This window comes from Ornithorhynchus anatinus, chromosome X5 (assembly GCF_004115215.2).
Source record: "Ornithorhynchus anatinus isolate Pmale09 chromosome X5, mOrnAna1.pri.v4, whole genome shotgun sequence".
NCBI lineage: Eukaryota > Metazoa > Chordata > Mammalia > Monotremata > Ornithorhynchidae > Ornithorhynchus > Ornithorhynchus anatinus.
The window spans coordinates 61546222-61564923 of NC_041753.1; the positions used below are offsets into that span (position 1 = coordinate 61546222).

At 48.2% G+C, this 18702-nt stretch overlaps 1 protein-coding gene across 1 annotated transcript in view; it reads left to right on the forward strand.

Annotated features, from left to right (window-relative positions):
* Nucleotides 1–952: 952 nt before the first annotated feature.
* The window catches only part of PCSK5 (proprotein convertase subtilisin/kexin type 5), a 409642-nt gene continuing 391892 nt past the window's right edge, over nt 953–18702 (forward strand). The window contains 1 exon segment of the mRNA XM_039910756.1: nt 953–1586. Coding sequence (XP_039766690.1) covers nt 1398–1586 — 189 coding nt within the window. The 5' untranslated portion in view covers nt 953–1397.

Genomic DNA, 18702 nt, shown 5'->3' on the forward strand with positions numbered 1-18702 from the left:
CCCAGGTTCTGGGACTCACGAGGTGGCTGGAAAAGAATTGGAGGATTTCTCCCCTTGGCAAAGTACTCTCTATTCTCAGTCCGGCATTGTACGGAAAACTTCTGCTTCCCCAACCCCAATTCCACCCTACATATCCACGGGTAGATTTGGCTGCGATTCTGGAATTTAACTCGTCTCTCGAGTCGCACGGGATGGACCCCAAGCACTGCTTTCAAATGCCAGCAAGTAGCGTGATCTCTCCAGTTTGGGAGCTGCACTACTAATCGATCCCTTTTCAGAGAGTCGATGCGCCTCCTCGTCACGTTAGATCGTCTCGCTCCGGAGCAGAAGGTGTAAAATAAACAGTTGCTAAAAAGCGTGAAGAATTAACGAAGTGCAAATCTCGGGTTATTCGTCGGCAATTGACATGGAATTGACCTTTTTGAATGCTAGTTGTTAAGGACGTTCAGGGTGAGGCTGCAAGAACTCCTCGGCTCGCAAGCCTCTGGGCTGGTTCATACCTTCCTTTGATTTGGGAAAGCACTGACACGTTCGCAGGAAACGGAGGGTCTGGCTTGGTTTGGGTTGGTTTCGGTGACTTCACAGGTCCTTCTGGCCCAGGCAGCGTAGGGGTGACGAGCCGAATGTGGCGGCGCTAGGACCTGGTGAGCTCTCGGGCTCGGACGCTTTCGGACGAGCGGGGGTGGGGGGGGGGGGAGGGGAGGTGGAGAAGGAGGGGTGTCGGGGCCGGGGGGGGAGAGTCATTTATGCAGAGAAGGCGCTGCTGCCATTTCCACTCACACTCCACATTCACTACTCAGAGAGGGAGGGAGAGAGGTTCCCGAATCCGTCTGAGCTGAGGAGGCGCTCAGCTGCCAACACTCTTACACTGCCGCCTGCTGCTGCTGCTGCTGCTACTGCTCTGGGCCAGAGAGGAGGAGGAGGAGGAGGAAGAGGAGGAGGAGGAGGAAGAGGAGGAGGAGGGGGAAAGAGGAGGATAATCAGGGAAAGAGAAGAAGGATCGGGGAGAGCCAAAAAGAACTAAGGCAGAAAGCAAGAAAAACTCGAAACACTTTTTTTTTCCTCTACGAGAAGAGAGCGCTACATCAAAGCTGTGGGAGCGCTTTAACCCCTGCAGAGGAGAGACGAGGGCGATACACCTTAAGAGTCAGAAATGGTCTGAAGCCAGCCTACGGTTCAATGCAATATTCTAAGATATTTCTTGTTTCCGCCACTTCAAACCGAGAGATTACCGGCGGCCGCCGCCGCCGCTGCTGTTGCTGGGGTTGTCCGTCTGGAGGAGGTGAACGTTAAGGGGCCGCGAGAGGACGGGAAAAGCCTCGGAAGGAAAGAGAAGTTGTGTGGAGTGCTTGGCTGACGACGAGGAGGAGAAAGAGGAGGAAGAACCGAAGGAAAAGATGGGCTGGAAGAGTGGCTGCTGTCCGGGACGATTGGACCTGCTCTGTGTATCCGTCCTCTTTCTGGGCTTCTTGATGCCCATGTGCAGGACTCGAATGTACACCAACCACTGGGCTGTGAAGATAACGGGGGGATTCCAGGAGGCCAACAGGATAGCTAGCAAATACGGATTCGTCAATATAGGACAGGTAACCCGCACTCCTTTTCTCTCTCTCCCCCACCCTCACCCCCACCCGCCCCCTTGCAAACTTTCCGTACGTGTCGCTGTCACTGTCGCTACCGCGGTAAACTCAGACACGGGACCGGGGCAAACTAGGACAGTGACACTCCCCACCCCTCCACCCCCATCCCCTGCCCCTCTCCACACCCCCCAGCCTCCTTCCCTCAGATGTTCTGCACCCCCGTGACATGCGAACACAAACAGTGCTCGAATACACACTCACACAGACACGCATACACACAGACACACGCGCGCGCCCGCACGGTAACTCGCCAGCCATCCCGAGCAGGTACGGGCTTTCCTGTAGCCCAGATCCTTTTTTTAACCTGGGGGTCTCCCGGTGTATTTCATCTCGGCTGTGTGTTGTTGGGTTGTATTTCAGTCCGTCTCGTAAAATCCGGATTCGGTTCAGATGTCATCAGAGCGATGGGAAGAGAGGTGTGTGCGTGCGTGTGTGCGTGTCTGTATCTGAAAACCAATATTTAGAGGCGGGGTGGGGGAATGGGATGGTCAGGTTTATTTTCCTGATGGGTCCCGGCAGAAGCGTTTTGGGGAGGGGTGGGAGGCAGAGGAGAGACACCTAACTCAACGCAAGAAAGAAGTTTGATGATTCTCGTGAGAGCAGTTGTGTAAACGAGGGGGGAGAGAGGGAGAGAGAGAGGAAACCCCCCGACCCGTTTTTCTGGTCTCAGTTGTGTGGGATATTTCGGGAAACAACTCTTCCCGGTCTCCCGTCCCCGGGGAGAGGAGGGAGGATGGAAGCGAAGTGGGGAGTCAGAATGAAGGGCGAAGGGTGCTTCGCAGGAAAACGTCCCGGGATGGGCCTCGGGGCAGTGGGGCAGGATCCGTGCTCGCACAGCGAAGGCTGCGGGCGGCCAGTTGAGCCAGCGGTAGGCCCCCCCCCGCCCCCCCCCAAGGTTAAGGGACCTCGCTGGGCTCCTACTCTTCTGCTCCTACTCTTCTTGGACCGCTTGCTCCGCTTTTATTATTGTTGAAAGGCACCGCTCGGTCGGGAACGCTGCAGAAAGCTGCCTGGCTGCCTGAGTAGTGATAGTAATACAAATAACGTGATTCGGTGGGGATGGTTGGAAGCGACCAACGGGAGGAGACTTGAGCGCATACAAGTCCGGGATCTCCCGCAGATCTTTTCCTCCTTCGCCTCCTCTCCCCACCAGCACCTCCAGCCCCAGCCAGGCCTCGCGGGCTGCTCCCCGCGGCTTGTCCCAGCGAGCGGGACGGGGGCAGGAGGTTTCAGCCGAGCGGGGTTAGAAAGCGGCCCGTCGCCCCGTCTCCGTCCCCCCCGACCGACTGTCCCCCAACCCTGCCCGCCGTCTGCGTCCTTCCCAGTTGGGGGGTGGGAGGCGGTGGGGACCGGGGCGGGCGGGGGCTGGGGGGGCGGGGGGGAGGGGACGGGGGGGCAGGAGGCGCATGGGCCGGGAGCGCAGCGGCGGCTGGAGAAAAACGGCCTCGGGGGCTCCCGGCGGAGAATCGGGCGCCACTGGAAGAGCTAGGGACGGGAGAGTGTGCTTTTCAGGAAGGGAGGACGGACAAGGAAAGGGGTCAGGAGTTGGCCGAGGGGAGGTCGATGCTCCGGATCTGGTGCCCGAGTACCGGTGGGCGCCGGCTCCCGGGCCTTCCTTCCCGCCGGGAGGAGCCACCGAGTTAGACATCCAGTTAGAGCCTTTTCCCACTCGGGCCCCGAGGGAACCGTCTGTGACGACCAACGGTGAACTGTCAGTTCACTGTTCCCGTAGGTCCCACTTGCCAGAGAGACAGACGGTACTGACTTGCTTGTCTCGTCCACCCGAGAGCCCGAGGCAACTGGGGAATCAGGAGACTCGAGTTCTAATCCTGGATCCGCCGCTTGCCTGCTAGATGCCCTTCTCCGTGCCTCACCTTCCTCCTCTGGAAAATGGGGACTCAATACCCGTGCTCCTTACCCTCGTCCGATCATCTTAGCGCAGAGCTTAGCGCGGTGTCCGGCCCCTAGAAGGCACTTAACGAATACCCCAGTTCTTTCTCGCCGAACTCAGATTTAGCGGGGCAGGGCCCTGCGTCCTGCCCAGTCAGTATGGGAACCCCTGTAAAAGTGCCCGGACTGCCTCCACAGATGTTTTGTTTAAAAACACCTGGCCTGCCGGCATCGAAGGGGGCATGAACGAACGTTTGGATCCAAACGGCTTCAAGAACGGCGAGAGAGGAAACACCTGCCCAAGCTGGATCCAGCCACGCTTACTTAGGAAGGACTCGGGTTCCGCATCCCCTTGCACAGCGAGTGGGGTGAAACGCTCATTAAAGCCCCGTCGGGAGCAGATAGATGGTATTCTTTTCCTATCACACAAACTTTCCTGGCTTTTTTGAGACGCGTGTAAGGAAGGTACGAGTTGCTGCTCTTTACAAACCATGATTTAAAGTAATTCCTGATAACCGAGTGGAAAAAAACCCCGAGTGGCATGTGCACACTTTCTCCTCAGTGCAATTCTTTCTAAGCTTTCATTCTTCTAATTAAAATGGGCTTTGGAGTCAGGGCTCATGAGTTCGAATCCCGGCTCTGCCACTTGTCAGCTGTGTGACTGTGGGCAAGTCACTTAACTTCTCTGTGCCTCAGTTCCCTCATCTGTAAAATGGGGATTAAGACTGTGAGCCCCACGTGGGACAACCTGATTCCCCTGTGTTTACCCCAGCGCTTAGAACAGTGTTCTGCTTTTGGAGTGGCTTTTGGAGTTACGAATGACCCCTTTGATGCCATCAGAATCCACAAATAATCCGGATGTACCCCCGAATAAATCGTTTTGCATCAAAGGTGTACTGGAGTAGTAAAATAAATTCACCCGTGCAGTATTTGTCACTCACGTTTCAGTGCATTGAGCTTTTCACATTTTGTACAAATTTACTTGTCTACCAACTCTTTTATAGTGTTGTAACTGACTCTGGTTTCATGGTTCAGTTAACGGCAGGGATCGAGTCACGGTCATATGCAGTGTTCTATGACAAAATTAAATGCCTTTATTTCAGTTGGGCTGCCCATTCCTGGAGAGGCCTAGAAGGTAAATTGGGAGGAGTAGTAGTATTTATTAAGCGCTTACTGAGTGAGGGCACTGTGCTGAGCACTGGGAAAGAAGACACAAAAGAGAATTTGACAGGGTCCCTGGCCTTTGGGAGGTTCACAGTTTAAACATATAAGTACATGGAGGAGAGGGGACTGGAGACAGACACATTTAAAACAGCATAAACCACAAGGATGAATACACAAAGTAAAAACAAAAATCACTAAGGTTCTGTGGCTAGAGGAACAGACATTCAAGGGGTGAGTCCAAGGAAACAAAAATCACTAAGCTTCTGTGGCTAGAGGAAGACTTTCAAGGGGTGAGTCCAAGGCACACCCATAGCCATAGTGACTTCTACAACAGCCACCAGCTTTCCCCGGGTTTTGTGGACGCCTCGCGCTGGGTATGCTTTTCTCGTTCCCGCCAGGGTGGAGGAAGATGGGATGGGGTGGAGTCTCCCCGGTGGTGCTGAGGAGAGCTGGTGCCGGTTCCTGAGGAGGCAGTACGTCGGCTTTAAGGCGCTCAGTCGGTTCTCCACCTCCTACCTTTCCTTGTTTATCTCCTACCACATCCCCAACTACGCACTTGGCTCTTCTAATGCCAAACTTCTCACTGTACCTCCATCTCCTTTGTCCCACTGCCTACCCCTTGTACATGTCCTCCCTCTGGCCTGGAACTCCCTTCCTCATATATGACAGTTCTCCCCTGACTCCACCTTCAAAACCCTCCTAAAATCCCATCTCCAAGATACCTTTCCTGACCAAGCCTTCATTTTCCCTACTAGCCTTGTCCTCTGGGACACCTGTGTGCTCAGATTCATTCATTCGGTCATATTTATTAAGCACTTACCGTGTGCAGTGCTTGGGAAAGTACACTACAACAATAAATAGTGACATTCCCTGTCCACAATGAGCTACAGTCTGGACCGCGGAATATGGTATTTGTTAAGTGAGGCTCAGTACTAAGCGCTGGGGTGGATACTTGAAGCAGCGTGGCGCAGTGGAAAGAGCATGGGCTTTGGAGTCAGGGCTCATGAGTTCGAATCCCAGCTCTGCCACTTGTCAGCTGTGTGACTGTGGGCAAGTCACTTAACTTCTCTGTGCCTCAGTTCCCTCATCTGTAAAATGGGGATTAAGACTGTGAGCCCCACGTGGGACAACCTGATTCCCCTGTGTTTACCCCAGTGCTTAGAACAGTGTTATGCACATAGTAAGCGCTTAACAAATACCAACATTATTATTACTCTTCTGATAGTTACTTACTGGAGTAGTACCCCTTGAGCACTTTAGATTCACCCCACCCTCAACCCCACAGCACTTATGTACATAACTTTAAGTTGCCATTTCCCTCTCTGTAATTGCACACAGTAAACACTCAATAAATGCCATTGATGATTGATTGATTGATTGGGATGCTGAGGGCAGGCAATGACAGCTTTTATCCCGGTGGCTTAGCATGCACAGAGCATGCCAGGAGCAGGGGTCCTTGTAGACAGGAGGGAAGGTGGCAGATGCTGGTTGTTTTCCTCCGCTGCAGTGGGTCAGATCCTTCCCCTGTCTCCCAGCCTGGAGTATATTCTGTCATAGTCCCCTCTTTACCACTGCTATGGGGACACTTAATTCATTGGGCCTTGATAATGCCTTAGAGGGATCCAACCCCCAGATCCCTGGGGTCCACTTGGGGTCACCCTAGAACTCTCCTCTCCAGTGTTCCCCAGCAATTTCAAAGATGGGTGGGGCTCCTCGTCCCATCAATCAGTGACATTTATTGGGTGCTTACTGTGTGCAGAACACTAAGGAGAGTACAGTACAATAGATTAGAGTAGGGCACGATCCCTGCCCACAAGGAGCTTGCAGACTAGAGTGGGAGACAGACATTAAAAGAAATTACAGATGTATATATACACAAGTGCTGTGGGGTGGGGGGATGGGTGAAAATCAGTGTGTTCAAAGGGGTACAGATTTATGTGCATAAGTGATGCAGAAAGGAGGGCTTAGATAAGGAAGGCTTCTAGGAGAAGATATGATTATAGTAGGGCTTTGAAGATGGGGAAAATGGTGGTCTGTCAAATGGGAAGTGGGAGGGAGTTCTAGGCCAGTGGGAGAATGTGGGCAAGGGGTTGGCAGTGAGAAAGATGAGATCCAGGTATGGTGGGGTCAGCAGGGCGAGGTGCATGGGCTCGGTTGTGGAAGGAGATCAGAGAGAGTAGGTAGGAGAGAGAGAGAGAGTTGATCCAGTGCCTTAAAGCTGATGGTAAGGAGTTTCTATTTGATACAGTGATGTATGCACAGCCATTGGAGGTTTTTGAGGAGAGGAGAGACATTGAGTGAATTTTTAGAGAAATGATCCAGGCAGCAGAGTGAAGTAGGGACTGGAGAGAAGAGAGGCAGGAGGCAGGAAGGTTAGGAAGGAGCTGATGCAGTAATCAAGGCAGGGTATAATAAGTGCCTGGATCAGCATGGTAGCAGTTTGGGGAAGATTCCAGAGATGTGAAGGTAGAACTGACAGGATTTGGTGACAGGCTGAATATGCAGTTTGGATGAGAGATGAGTCCAGGACGATGCCAAGGTTATGGGCTTGTGAGACGAGGAGGATGGCGCTATTGTCTACAGTGATGGGAAAGTTAGGAGGAGGACCAGTTTGGGTGGGAAGATAAGGAGTTCTGTTTTGGACATGTTAAATTGGGGGTGTAGCCGGGGCATTCAGGTAGAGATGTCCTGAAGGCAGATGGAAATGTGAGACTGCAGAAAAGCTTCCCCTATTTGCAGTAGCCCCTGGCTTTTCATTGTGGACTGGCATCCTAGCTCTTCACTGGAGAAGTAAGTGGTCAGTTCTTCCTCCTCAATGCTCCTGACACCCTTAGGGCAGTCCCTTGCTGAGATCTGAGATAGGAAGTCAAGGTCATTCCCCACTCTTCACACACACACACACACACACACACACACAGAGTCTTGGAGACCACCCCTTCTACATTCCTCTCAGCTCCTGCTGCCTACAAGGTATGTACATAAGTGCTGTGGGGCTGTGGGGAGAGAGGGATGAAAAAAGGGAGTAAATCTAAAGGCAATGCAGAAGGGAGTAGGAGAAGAGGAAATGAGGGCTTAGTCAGGGAAGGCCTCTTGGAGGAGATGTGCCTTCAATAAGCTCTGAAGGTCGGATATGAAGGGGGAGGACATTCCAGACCAGTGACAGGACACGGGTGAGAGGTCAGCAGCGGCGAGATAGATGAGATCAAAGTTCAGTGAGTAGGTTGGCATTAGAGGAGCAAAGTGTGAGGAGCAAAGCGTGAGGGCTGGATTGTAGTGGGAGAGCAGCAAGGTGAGGTAGGAAGGGGCAAGGTGATTGAGTGCTTTAAAGCCGATGATGAGGAGTTTCTTTCTGATGCTCGGCTCCAAAGTCATGGGAATTGCAGGCTCAGAGTTGTCCAGTTCTGTTTTATCTCCATATCAGGAGGCATGGGCTTTAAGGGACCCATATGGCAAGGATGGGGCAGAGACGTTCACAGCGACGTGGGTTAAATACCACACAGAACAGCTTTGGCTGTGGGATTGGGGTTGTTCTAGTAGTGGATGGAAATGCATAAGTTAATTTCATTTTGAAAATATGGAACAAAGTGCATCCTGTATTGATTTCACAGGGGCCGTGTGAACACTTGAGGAACAATTGGCCAAAAAAAATGGGGTATTCCATAAAACGGGATATGTGGCCACTCTAGAGGGAAAGCAGTGTGGCTCAGTGGAAAGAGCCCGGACTTGGGAGTCAGAGGTCATGGGTTCGAATTCAGGCTCTGCCACTTGTCAGCTGTGACTGTGGGTAAGTCACTTAACTTCTCTGTGCCTCAGTTACCTCATCTGTAAAATGGGGATTAACCGTGAGCCTAACGTGGGACAACCTGATTACCCTGCATCTACCCCAGCGCTTAGAACAGTGCTCTGCACATAGTAAACGCTTAACAAATACCAACATTATTATTATTTTTAGAGCTGACCATACCTCTAGAGGTCTCTACTTAGACTGTGAGCCGCATGTGGGACAGGGACTGTGTCCAGCTTGAATATCTTGTGTCTACCCCAGCGTCTAGAGCAGTGTTTGGCACATAGTAAGTGCCCAACAATTACCACTGAAAAGTAAGCAAACCAAAAAATTGGCCAACGTATGGGATATTCCATAAAATAGGGGGTATGTGGTCACTCTAGAGCTGACCATACTTTTAGGGGTTGGGACCATCCATTCCCATGAATGCATGGATGTTTACTTCTAACAGTGTCAGATCGGCACACAGAAATTCAAGGAGGGGAACACAACTCTGGGCCAGCGATTTGAACACAGTGTATGCGCAGATTTATCGTGGCACCACTGAGGCCACAGCATGCTTTCTTTCCCCTTCCCCTAAACAATGGATGCCCAGGAAGGGGAGAGGTATTGGCCATCTTGTGCTGAGCAGTGAACAGAGCAGCATGGCCAAGTGGAAAGAACATGGGTCTGGGAATCAGAAGGCCTGGCGCTGCCAATTGTCTGCTGTGTGACCTTGGGTAAGCCACTTAGCTTCTCCGGGCCTCAGTTACATTATCTGTAAAATGGGGATTTAGACTGTGACCCCCATGCGGGATATGGACCTTGGCCAAGCTGATTAACTTGTATCCACCCCGAGCTTAGTACAATGCCTGGCACATAGTAAGTGCTTAACAAATACCATAAAACACAACAAAACAAAGTAATAATGTATTTGTTAAGTACTTACTGTGCGCCAGGTACTGTATTAAGCATTGGAAAAACTAAGCACTCCCCCTCTAGACTGTGAGCTCATTATGGGCAGGGAATGTGTCTAAAAACTCTGTTATATCGTTATTTTTACTCTCCCAAACACTTAGTACAGTTCTCTGCACACAGTAAATTCTCAATAAATTCAATTGATTGAGAGTGCACTAGAAGTAAAAGACACAGTCCCTAGCTTCTGAGAGTTTAGAATGTCAAAAAGCCTGTAGAGAGCTCTAACAGTATGGCTGCAGGTGGTCAGATTTTTGAGCCTACCCTGAGGAGAGTTATGAGGACATAGCCACAGAACAGTCATACTAAAGGAGATTAGTTTGATAAAAAAGAAATATCCAAGATGAGGTAGAATGGGTTTGATATTCTGAAAGAGAGAATAGTGGGGAGGTTTGCTGCAGTTATTCAAATGACAGAGTTTTGCACTGTGGGATGTTCTGCTGGTGACTTTGTGTTTTGCTCATGTTATTTCTGAAATGACTGAGCATTTGTATGGGGTTGTTGCTCTTACTGTACAATGTGAATATGTTTTACATTACTTTAACAGAATGATCACACCTAAGATAGGTAGTGTAAGAAGGGACTTCATTGAATCTCACTTGACTGAAAGAGCATCATTAATATCTCTTCAGCCTGAATTAGCTATAAACTCAGTGTTAAGTCACCAGCTCATTAAAAAAAAAACAACTCATGGAGAAGCACCACTTAGGGCAAATTCCTTGCACAGGGAAGCAGCTGTACTATTTAGTTTCACAACTTTGTGCTGCCTTCAATTATTTTTTCCAAACCTGAGACTGACAGTAGCAAGAAGAAAAAAGAAAAAAAACAACGTATAGACGTGGGACTACAATGAAGAAAATCAGAAGGGAAATACTTCTGTAGATCTTCAGTAGATGAGCCCAAGGCAGCCAGAATTCAGCATTATTTGGGCCTCCAGAAAGGAAGGAGAATTGAATCGGAAGATACAAAACATGAAAGAGAAGAAGTTTCTGAAGTGGATCGCAGCGACCGAGACCGGAGTTCTGGGTTCCCCTGAATAACCCGAGCAACTGCATACGTTTTCTGTCGATTAGACTGTAAGCCCGTCAAACAGCAGGGACTGTCTCTATCTGTTGCCGACTTGTTCATTCCAAGTGCTTAGTACAGTGCTCTGCACATAGTAAGCGCTCAATAAATACTATTGAATGAAGATGAATGGGCTGGGAGCAAATGTATAGATATGTGCACAGTCACCAAGATTTTATAAGCATGGAGGGTATGCATTTCTTGAGATACTTAGTTAATGCTGAATATGTTTAGATTTAGTAACTGTGACTAAGACTGGATTTAGGAGCCAATGTTCCAGGTCACTGGACTTGGTGTGCCTTAAATGGGCAGAGTGTGTGTGTGTGTGCATGCGTATGTGTAGGGTCCCCTGGGAGTGGGGAAAAGGGGAGGAGGAGGGAAGCCTGAGAGGGATGTAATTTGTGCTTATATCATCACGGCCTGTCACTGTTGTGGTTGCTGATGCTACTTCAGCAGCAACTTAGTCAGGGTGGGGTGCATTGGCCACCAGAATAGTAGCAGTTTCGTCAGCGGAGCAATTTTACCCAGGCCTGGCACTGGGAGGGGCACCAAAACACTCCTACTTGGGTTGCGCCATTTGGGCTAGAGCCACCCAGAATGGGGTCAGTGGAAGTCTGTTGTTCTACTGGAACAAGAATGTGCTTTGGAGTGTCCTAGATTTGACTTAATGAGGTCTCTTCATGGTCAAGATAACTTGCTGTAGGACCGGGGCATGGCCACTGAACACAGCATGCTCCTAGTGGAATTTCTGTGCCTGCACATAGGGGCCTTGGGCAGTTTGAGAAGTACTTTAGAAAAATCCCTCCAATCTATGCAGTGGCCTGCCACCCACCTAAACCTCCCCTTTCTCTCAGCCCATTCCTCTCATACCGTGACTCAATCAATCAGTGGTATTTACTGAGCCCTTATTGTGTGTAGAACACTGTACTAAGTGCTTGGAAAAGTACAACAGAAAGGAGTAGGTATAGATGATCCTTGCCCACAAGGAACTTATAAATAAGAGGCACTGTCCCTGTTACCTAAGCTAGTTTCTCCTAGCTAGGAGTCAGGGAAAAGTTCTACCACTTCAGCTTCGGGACTCTGAGCTAGCTGACTATGCATCTGTTAAGCCAAAGATCCGGCCTTTTGTTTTAGCTCTTCCCCTACCTTGCCCAGTTTGCAATATGACCTTGCTTCCCCCTCTTTTCCTCTCCTTTCTTTCCTGCTAGTGTTTCCTTTCTGGAATGAAACCAAGGAAAGTGTTACTGTTGTTCTTCCAATTTGCAACCACCTAAGGGATAGTAGGTTGCAAATCAACTAGACTTTGGGAAAGAGCAAACAGACCAGACAGTTGCAAAATTTTCTTCCTTGAGAGAGTGAGAAGTCAACTAGACAAGGGGGAAGCAGTAGAGATCATCTGTCTGGTCTTTGGTAAGGGTTTGGATTCTGTCTCACATGACATTCCCATTGAAGCAGGAGTCCCAGCTCCAAAAGGGAAAGGGGACCATTGGATTTCTCCAAAGGGACCAAACCATTAGCCTCACCCACACAGGTTTTTGGACAGGGTGGATAGCTGTAGGTAGTCCACTCCACTAATAAGGGTTGGAAAGGAGCTGGAAGAGGCGACTTAATTTTTTGACCCTCCTGACAGGCCACATCTCCCTGGCCCCTGACATGGCACCTGCCACCCACCTAACCTCTCTCTCGCTGGACTCTAGGCTACTAGAGACCCGCGGCTACTCTTGCCCCTGACTTCGAAGCCCTGTGAGGTTAAGCTGTATATACACTTCTCCAACCCCGAGTCTGTGAGACAGGCTGAGGGAGGCTCTGGGAGTGAAGTGGATGTCTGGGTTCCGGAGCCACTACAGGAGCTGCGTAATTCTGGTGAGGCTGGTCTGTGCAACCACTGTGCTCCTCCAAACCCCAAGTCACCATCCTCTGCTTCTGCTCCTTGGCTGGTAAGAATGGTGGGAGCAGTGCAGATGATGCAGCAGCAGACATGAAGCATCCCTACCCTTCTTCTCTTTCCCTCCCCTCCTCTTTTCCTTTCTCTCCCCCTTTACTTTCCTTCCACGTCCCTATCCCTCTAGTGTCTTCTTCCTCTATCTTCCTTTTACTCCACTCCCCAGTCCTCTCTCTCATACTCCCTTAAAGCTCTTTCCCCCAAACCCCACCCTCTTAACACTCTTCACCCAGGTTTGCCCCAGTGCTTCAAACGAAGAGTTTGCACCCCTTTCTCCAAAACCACAGAAGAATCTGTCTCGACTGTCAATTTGGATAGATAGATGAAGTGATTTTTCTGCAGAAGGCAATGTGGGGGAGGGTCTATTCAAGATCTTTATCAATAATCTGGATGAAAAATTGAGTTGAGTGTGTTCTTCAAGGTTTTAGAAGACAGTAAAATGGGCAAAATTGGTAACAGTTGGCAGGCAGGGAATAAAGTACAAATAATTTTGTTGTTAATTTTGATAATTTTGTTTAAATGGTTCTATAAGTGGAGATCATGACGAGGCAGTACAAGGACAAAAAATGCCCACAAACATGCGGCATGACCACCAGCTCAATGCAGCAGCAAATTGGGGCCATTACAAAAGCCATCGTGATATTGGGGGACACTAAGGAGTGTGATAGATCTTTCAGCTATACTGAACCTTGGTCAGACCCTCATTGGATTATTCAGTCAATCGTATTTATTGAGTGCTTACTGTGTGCAGAGCACTGTACTAAGTAGGTGGGAGAGTACAGTCCCAAGAACTGGTTGACACTCTCTGTGTCCAACAAGAAGTTGCAGTCTAGAAGATTATTTTATAGAGTTTTGGTTCCCTAAGTTTAACAGTAAAGAGAAGCTGGAGAGGGTGAGAAGAGCCTGGCAAAGGTTAAGGGAACAGCAATAAAAATGAATAAAGGGTGGAATAAAGACCCCATGAGTAAAGGTGAAAGGAATGAGGGTTGGTTAACCTAGGGATAAAAAGGCTAAAGGTGCTCTAGTGAGTCATTTCATGCAAATAATTCATTTTTTTATGAGGATGGAGCTGATAAATTCTTCCCTGTCCCCTAGGAACAAACAACGGGAAATAACTCTCACAGTGGGAGGAAGCATGGTTCTGGTCTTTAGGAGATCTGAGTTCTAGTCCCAGCTCTGCCCCTGGGTGACCCTAGGCAAATCACTTAATCTCTCTGTACCCCCGGTTTCTCATCTGTAAAATGGGGATATTCATCTTTACCTGTCCCTGCCTCAGGGATATTGTGAAGACAAAATGCAGTGATTGATGTGAAGGCACTTTGGAAAAAGAGAGCGGTGTGCAAATCCAAAGTATTATTATTAACCAATCAATCAATGGTATTTATTGAGTGCTTACCATGTGCAGAGCACTGTACTAAGCGCTTGGGAGAGTAGAGTTGGTATCAGTATAATCTGGAGCAGGCTTCCGAGGGAGGTTGTCTGATTTTCATCCTTGGAAAGATGTAAGAAATGAATGGATGGTTCTGGATGGTTCTGGAAAGACAGAGGGCTGGACCAGATGATCTTTCAAATTCCCTCTAGGAGATGATAGTCCCTGAACCCATGTATTTCCAAGACTGGACATCACATTTTCACTTCGTTCACTGGTGGTCTGCAGAATGTCATCCCTGGAGGCAAGAGAAGTTGGGGGAAGGCCCGGCTTTTCAAGGTTTGTACAAGTTGGGGAGATGCTGCCGCCTCCCCAACTCCCCTATCCCCCCTGCCACCTCATCTCCACTCAGCTCCCTGCCAAACTTCAGGAAGCTGAGGTTCCCACCCCAACTCGTGCATGCTTGCGAGTGTCGGTCCGGGGCGGGAGGTGGGCTCCTTAAATTCCCTTCCCACTGGATCGACACTCTGACACAGCCTCCCTGCCCATCCTGGCAGGACTCCTTAGGCCAAGAGGCCCTGGATTAAGTACATTGCATTGCTTGTAATACATATTGCTTATGTATTGAGAAGCAGCCTGGCCTAGTGGAAAGAGCACGGGCCTGGGAGTCAGAGGACCTGGGTTCTGATGCCGGCTCCGCCATTTGTCTGCGGTGTGATCTCGGGCAAGTCACTTCACTTCTCTGTGCCTCAGTTACCTCATCCGGAAAATGGGGATTAAGACTGTGAGCCCTGGGTGGGACAGGGACTGTGTCTAACCTGATTATCTTAGATCTGTCCCAGCGCTTAGTACAGTGCCTGGCACATAGAAAGCACTTAACAAATACCATAATAGTTATTATTATTATTATTATATATTTGAGGCCCAACACCTTTCTATGAATTTAGGTTTCAAACAGCCGTGAACTGGTTGCTTCTCTTCATTTTTGAGGTTGCCATGCTTGAGCCTCACATTCCTGAAACTGTATCCTGAAACTACAGTTTCTCAGTGTTCAACTCCCCAAAGCCTTGTAAGAAAGTATCCATAACCATAAGTGTTGAAGTACTACCCATTGCATTTGGGCTTACCTTTCTCAATTTCTAGTGCCCTTCCAATGGAAAAACCAAGCTACAGTTCACTTCAAAATCAGTACGGAGTATCTCCTGGCAATACCTTTTCAAATTTTTTAAATGGAATCTCTTTGTTTGATTCATTTTTTGCTTATTGGAGTGTAAGTTCCCCAAGGGGCATGCCAATTAAGCAGCAGTGTGGCCCCGTGCATAGAGCACGGGCCTAGAAGTCACAGGACCTGGGTTCTAATCCCAGCTCCACCACTTGTCTGCTGTGTGACCTTGGGCAAGTCATCTAACTTCTCTATGCCCCAGTTACCTCATCTGGAAAATGGGGATTAAGACTGTGAGCCTCATGTGAGACATGGACAGTTTCCAACCTGATTAGCACCTAATAAAGTGCTCAGCACATAGTAAGTGCTTAGCAAATAGTATTAAAAAAAGGGGTGGGGACCAGGCCTTTTATCATATAATCCCAAGTGCCTAAAACAGTGCTCTGCAAACAGTCAGTGCTCAGTAAATGCTTTTGATGATGATGATGATGATGACGACACTGATATTAAGTTTCTATGTGCAAGTGTGTTTCACCTAAAAAAAATCCTTTCGCTGCTATTTGTGTAATTCCATATTTATTTGTTGGCAGATGATCTTTAGAAAAGTAAACAAATTATCCTGCAATTTGGTTACCAGTTTTATAAGATGATTCAATCATGTGTCTGCCTTTGGCCTTTCAAGGAGATGACAAGGTCTACGGTGTTGAGGGCTACTGGATTGGCTGGGGTTCTCCTTCTCCCTCTACTGCCTTGTCATGTGATCGTAGTGAGCCCACTTAGCCTCCCCTGGCTCCAGTTAGAAGATAATGCACCTGCCTCTCAACCTGCCTCCCAGGAGTGACAGGCAAGATGCACTCGCCTTGAAAGACCAATAAGTTAGGATTTCACTATTAAGCAGAGGACTCTAAAGGCCAGAGCCCTCTGGAAAATGCCATTTGCTCTAGGCCCTCTCGGTCCTTGAGATTTTCTCATTGAGGGGAGCGCTAGTTCCATGCTTTCAGAATTCCTAAGGTGAGAATCAAAGAACAGGGCCCACGGGAAATTTCAAGGGCGTCGAATAAGTCAACCAAGCTCCTGCTCACTTTGGACTCTGGCAGCGAAATCCAGGATTTGGCTATTGGGGTCTGATTGGCAGTGCAGTTATCTCCGACCCGAGTATGAGGATCCTCAAGATCAGACATAGGAGCACATTAGAGGAAGAGAATGAACGATGGTGAGAGAGTTTCCAGTTAACTAATTTCTAATTAGTTTCTAATTATTTTGCCTTTAGATGTATTGGGGAAACCAGCACAAGCAGTTGAACACGAGAGGTAGGCTACCAGACCAGATGCAGTTCCTGAATAGTCTTCAAAAAATACCCCCAAATACTAAACGTCCTGCTAAAGTCACAAAGGATTGGAGAATTTTGACAAAAGTCAACAGTAGAGTAAAATGTAGCGGCAGCATGGCCTTGGGGAAAGGGCCTGAGAGTCAGAGGACCTGGGTTCTAATCCTGGCTGCCATTTGCCTGCTTTGCAACCTTGGGCAAGTCACTTAACTTCTGTGCCTCAGTTTCTTTAGTAAAATGGAGGTTATATTCCTGTTCTCCATCCTACTTAAATCGTTAGCCCCACCTAAGACAGGCTCTGTTTCTGACATGACTATCTTATATCTAGCCCAGAGTTTACTGCAGTGTTAGGCACATAACAGATTCCCCTAACGAAAACTACTATCGTTATTATTATTATTAGCTGAGCTACAGCTTCTATCCTGAGCATAAATGAAGATAATCCCAGATGTTGCTGCCACCAATGGCATCAAGTGGAATTTGAGGTTCTGGAATGCCCCTACAGTGGCTTAGCCCCCTCCATTATAAAATGTACGCTCAGAAGGGGAGCGAGAATTGGTTATGTTTTCCGATCATTTCCCTCTGTTCACCAGTATCCTGTTTCAGTCTTATCAGGATCGAGGCTCCAATGGCCAGTTCCTCAAATTTAGTTAGGTATTGGAAGTCTTCAGTCCTTAAACTATTTGGGTCAGAGGAAAGAAGTAAGTAGAGCTGAGTAGCATCTGGGCCAACGATATTTCATTTAGGCATTATTTTGCTTGCTCTCTTGCTCCAGTTCATAGACCACATGGAACAATCAGGTTAAAAGCAGTACTTCACAGAAGAATCCCCATTTCTTATTCTCTTTCAAGAGCTTACTCTCCATTTCGGTTCAGCACTCAATAAATACCAATGATTGATTGATTGATTGATTGATTTCCACAACCGGTGCAGTTGAGGTGCATAGAGAAGTATCAATCAATCATTGACATTTATTGAGCACTTACTATGTGCAGAGCACTACAATGCAGGTTTGAAAAACAATTACAGTCCTCAAGTTTACAGTCAAATAGGAAAGACTATACGGTTCTGCCATAAAGCGTGCTTTCATTATACATTTTGGCTGAAAGGCTGTTAGGAGATCGGGGCCTGTCCAAGACGGGTTACAGTGCGACGTGGTATTGGAAGAAATGGTTTGTCCATGGTGTAGGACACGGTGAGTACTGTAATGTGAATTTTCCTTATCACAAGCTTTGGCCAGAGCCTGACCTCTGTACTGCAGTCGTAGGTATAGGCACAGATGGAGAAGTAGACAGTAGTTGAAAGGATGTGAGAATAGATAGAAATAATAATCACATGATTAGATTGAAATACAAATCAAAGTCAATCTCTTGCACGGTCTTTGAAGGTGGGGATAGCACCATTGACTTGTTCCATATGTTCCCCAAGCACCTAGTAGAAGGTCACACAAAAACGGTGCTCGAGGGATATGCTTTATTATGATAAGTAGACCAGTAACAAACAGGTAAGCACATGAGGGCCAAGATGGCTGAGGGGATGGCCTGGCCAGTATCGAGTGGGGGATTCCAACAGGGCCGCTAGTCGGCCGGGACTTCCTTCAACAGAACCAGCCTTCTTTCTTCTCACAACATCTGTTCGTGCCATCTGCAATTTTGGGGTGGGAAGAGAGGAACAGTATAGGATGGGGTGTTTTTTTTCTCATTGAGTCTGATCAAGTGAAAACTTGGCATCTCATCCTTCACAAAGAATTGCTTTTGCCCCTAGTTGGAAGCGAACATCTTGTTTACGTTTGCTCCCAGGGCTGGACCCTCATTTCAGATGTATGACGTGAACTGCCGCAGAGCTCACTTAAATCTGCCACACCATTCTCATAGAGATGGTGCCTCTTTTCTCGGCAAATTGGCTTGTGCATTTGTGTACCCCCATGTGCTCATGAGTTATTTTAAATGGGCATGCTGTGTAACATCTGAGATTTAAAGCGGTATCTGAAGCGTCATCTGTGGAAATGAATCCAAAGGAGGGGGGTTCTTCCTTTCTCAGACAAAAAGAAATTAGCTGTGAATAACACATTCGGAATAACTTGCAATGGCTGCAAAATATAAAAATATTTTCTAAATATCACCCAGAACAACCACGTGCTATTTTGCAGCCATTTAAAGATAAGTTTAATGGCACAAACCTAAATCTACTTTGAATCGACTTCAAATGCATGTGAAATGCTAGACTTTTGTGAGGCACAATCGACCAAAAATGGAAATTTTCAGATGAATGTGAAGGTGGCTTATAGATTTGAATGGGACAAATGCAAACACACGAGCCTGCAGACCTAAGCATTCACATGAAATTAAAATGAAAAAAAATGCTCGGGAACAGGTTACCGAAGAGAAAACCTGGAGGCATATGCT